General features: G+C 57.2%; 1 protein-coding gene across 12 annotated transcripts in view; it reads left to right on the top strand.

Annotated features, from left to right (window-relative positions):
• RAP1GAP2 (RAP1 GTPase activating protein 2) overlaps nucleotides 1–2974 on the top strand; it is a 234108-nt gene that overhangs the window by 200946 nt on the left and 30188 nt on the right. For all 12 annotated transcript variants that reach the window (XR_001359646.1, XM_014529236.1, XM_014529230.1 and 9 more), the window contains one exon: nucleotides 2255–2384. Coding sequence is in view for 11 of the 12 variants with exons in the window: in XM_014529236.1 (XP_014384722.1) it covers nucleotides 2255–2384 (130 nt within the window). In the remaining variant the exon portion in view is untranslated. The remainder of the gene's footprint in view (nucleotides 1–2254; nucleotides 2385–2974) is intronic.

Raw genomic sequence — 2974 nt, 5'->3', positions numbered from 1 at the left:
ACCCCCCCCCCCCCCCTAGGAAACACGGGGTTGTTTTTCAGCAAATGATCAACACTCCTTTCCAAGGGGACAGGAGTCCAGGGGATAATCAAGGACGGCAGGTTATCTGAAAGGCGTTGACACCAGCCTAGGACGCATGATGAAACTGCTCCCGCTCAGATGCGCCTTCCTAATTACATTTGGCTCAGACGGAGAGCTTAATGAATCCACCTTCCCTATCACTCACCTGCCAGCATTCAGGGAAGCGGGCCCTGTGCAGTTTGGGGGAGATGATCCATTTTAGATCATACATAGGAAGAATGGATGGCTAAGAGTTGGTAGAAATACAGTAGCCCACACCCCCAGCCCCCTCCCCCTGGCAGGATTCTATGCAACCGTCTGTGGTTCTCCAAGTGGACAGAAAGCGTATGGGAGCTATTGCTTGGAAAACTCTGGCCTTTGCTTTTCCTTGGCAAAGGCCACCTTTGGGAGGGGCCTTCAGACCTGGCCGGACTGTGCACTCGGCAGCCCCCGAATTCCCCGCTCCAGCAGCCACGTTAATAGGATCTCCCAACGTGTGTGAGACCCCCCAGGCCTGTCAGGCAGTAGGTGTTCTGGAATCCCTAGGTGTTCTTCCTCTGCTTCCTTCTCTCCTCTTCCTTCTCTCCTCTTCCTCCCCCCCCCCACATCCTCCTTTCCTTCAAGGTCGTCACTGTCCGGCCTCAGTCTCACATGGGTTACAGTTCCGCCTCCATTGCTTGGTAGCTCTATGACCTTGGACACGTGACTTAACCTCTGCGAGCCTCAGTTGCCTCACCTGTGAAAGGGAGATAGCCAGTGCTGAGTCCACAGGCTGCTGGGGGTTAAGGCAGATCATCCCGTGGAGCAGGTCAGCTGGTGCTGAGCACAGAGGACGCACCACCTCCACTGACCCTGAGGTGCCATCTTTGTAAGGTGCATCCAGATTTCACAGACCGTAAAATGCGAAAGGATGTGTCTTGAATTGATGCAATAGAGTCTGTTAAAACCAGGAAGGACCCCAGACGTCATGTCCTCCTATCCCTTTACTTTTTAAATTTACTTATTTATTTATTTCTGTTAATCCTCAGCTGAGGATAGTTTTCCATTGACTTTTAGAGAGAGTGGAAGGGGAGGGAAGGAGGGAGGGAGGGAAGAGAGAGAGAGAAAGAAAGAGAGAGAGAGAGAGAGAGATGTGAGAGAGACACATCGATTGGTTGCCTCCTGTATGTGCCCCGATGGGGCCGGGGATCAAACCAGCAACCCAGGTACATGTCCTTGACCCGGAAACAATCCCGAGGCCCTCCGGTGCACAGGCCAAAGCTCTGACCACCAAGCCACGCTGGCCACGGCCTACCCCTTTATTTTACAGAGAAAGGAAATGGGCCCAGAGAGATGAAGTGAGATGCCAAGGCCCTGGGCTGACTTAGGGGCAGAAGCAGGCCTAGAACCTGGGGCGCCTGACCCCGGCCGCGTGCTTTCTGCCACGCCGGCTCAGCACAGAGCCTGGACCGTATTGCAGAGCCTGGGGCACTGATGTCCAGGGTCTATCTGATTTCATCTTCTTAAAGGAACCTGCATCCTCCTCTTCGTGCTGAAGAATGTAATCCGTGGCTAGCAGCCCCATGTCCATAAAGGAAGAAGGGGCAGCTGCCAGAAGCCACCCAGTTCCTTAGCTCCTTTCCTGCCTGTGGGGAGATAGCAGGAGAGGGGCCTCCTTGGGCACCTCCAGGCTGGGTGCTGCCGTGTGGGGTCCGGTCCCCACATCGGACACTGGCCGGCCAGAAGTCAGGCACCTGTCACCTCTTCAGGCTGACTCCGGAGGCTCCTGTGGGGCTCACCACCACCCAGCAGGATGGCCCGTTTCCTGGGCTTTGGGCAGAGGACTTGGACATGGCCTTGCAGGGAGCATAGGCTGGTGCTCAGCCTTAGGGGCTCCTGGCACCCAGGACAGCACTCATCTGGGATTTGTGGGTGGACGACCTCCCTTCCCACATGACTTACGTTATGGAGGGGACACAGCCAAAGCTTGGAATTCGTCTTTGTCTTTTCAGTGTGGGTTTCTGGGCGGACGCCAGGGCTCAGGGCTCCTCTGCACAGAAGGGCAGACCCGCCTGCTCTCCCCGCATCACAGTCTCTCAGCCAACTCTCCACGCCCCTTCACCTGCCCCAGGTTTTTAGGGAAAGTTGCGCCAAGTTGCCCACTAACCCCCACTCTCTCTCCCCGGGGCACTTGCCCCGTTTTTTGTGCTGACAGTTTCCGAGGAGGCCTGGACGTGACCCACGGACAGACGGGGGTGGAGTCGGTGTACACGATATTTCGGGACAGGGAGATCATGTTTCACGTCTCCACAAAGCTGCCCTTTACCGAGGGAGACGCCCAGCAGGTAACCGGGGGCGGGAGGGAGGGATCTGGGAGCCTGGGGCGTGCGAGGTGAGAGTCTTCTGGTCCCACCTACCTGAGGGACTGCACCCCCTCCCCTTTCACCACCAAGAGGCCAGTCTGTCCAGCGGAGCTCTTCCCCTCACAGCCTGTTCTCTCGCACTATCTCACCAACGCGGACAGGACAGCAGGGCTGAGGTTATCCCGCTCTGACCAGGGAGGCACTGCCGCTCGGTGTGGTCAAAAGACTGTGTCCCAGCTGCTTGGGGCAGAGCTGGGAGCGGAGCCCAGGGGCCCTGGTCATGTGGGGGGTGGTGAAGAGTCCCGACGGGGTCTGCAGATGTCCTGGACGCCAGCTCTGTGCTTCGGGGTATGTGATTCTGGGCGAGCGGTTGATCTCGTGGCCTCAGTGTTCTCATCTGTAAAATGGGGATAGCGCCATGTGTGTCCGAGCGTTGTTGTGGAGATCACACCTGGTTCTGAATGTAGGACCCAGTACGATGCCGGGCGTGCGGCAGGCTTCCTATCTGACAGCTGTTCGCTACCCAGACCGTGAGGCTTGTGCCCGCTTCCTGCCCCAGTGATGTCACTGGT

This window comes from Myotis brandtii, unplaced genomic scaffold (genome assembly GCF_000412655.1).
Source record: "Myotis brandtii unplaced genomic scaffold, ASM41265v1 scaffold1167, whole genome shotgun sequence".
In the NCBI taxonomy this organism is placed as follows: domain Eukaryota; kingdom Metazoa; phylum Chordata; class Mammalia; order Chiroptera; family Vespertilionidae; genus Myotis; species Myotis brandtii.
The sequence above is the reverse complement of the archived record's forward strand: the minus strand, read 5'-3'. Positions and strand labels throughout refer to the sequence as shown.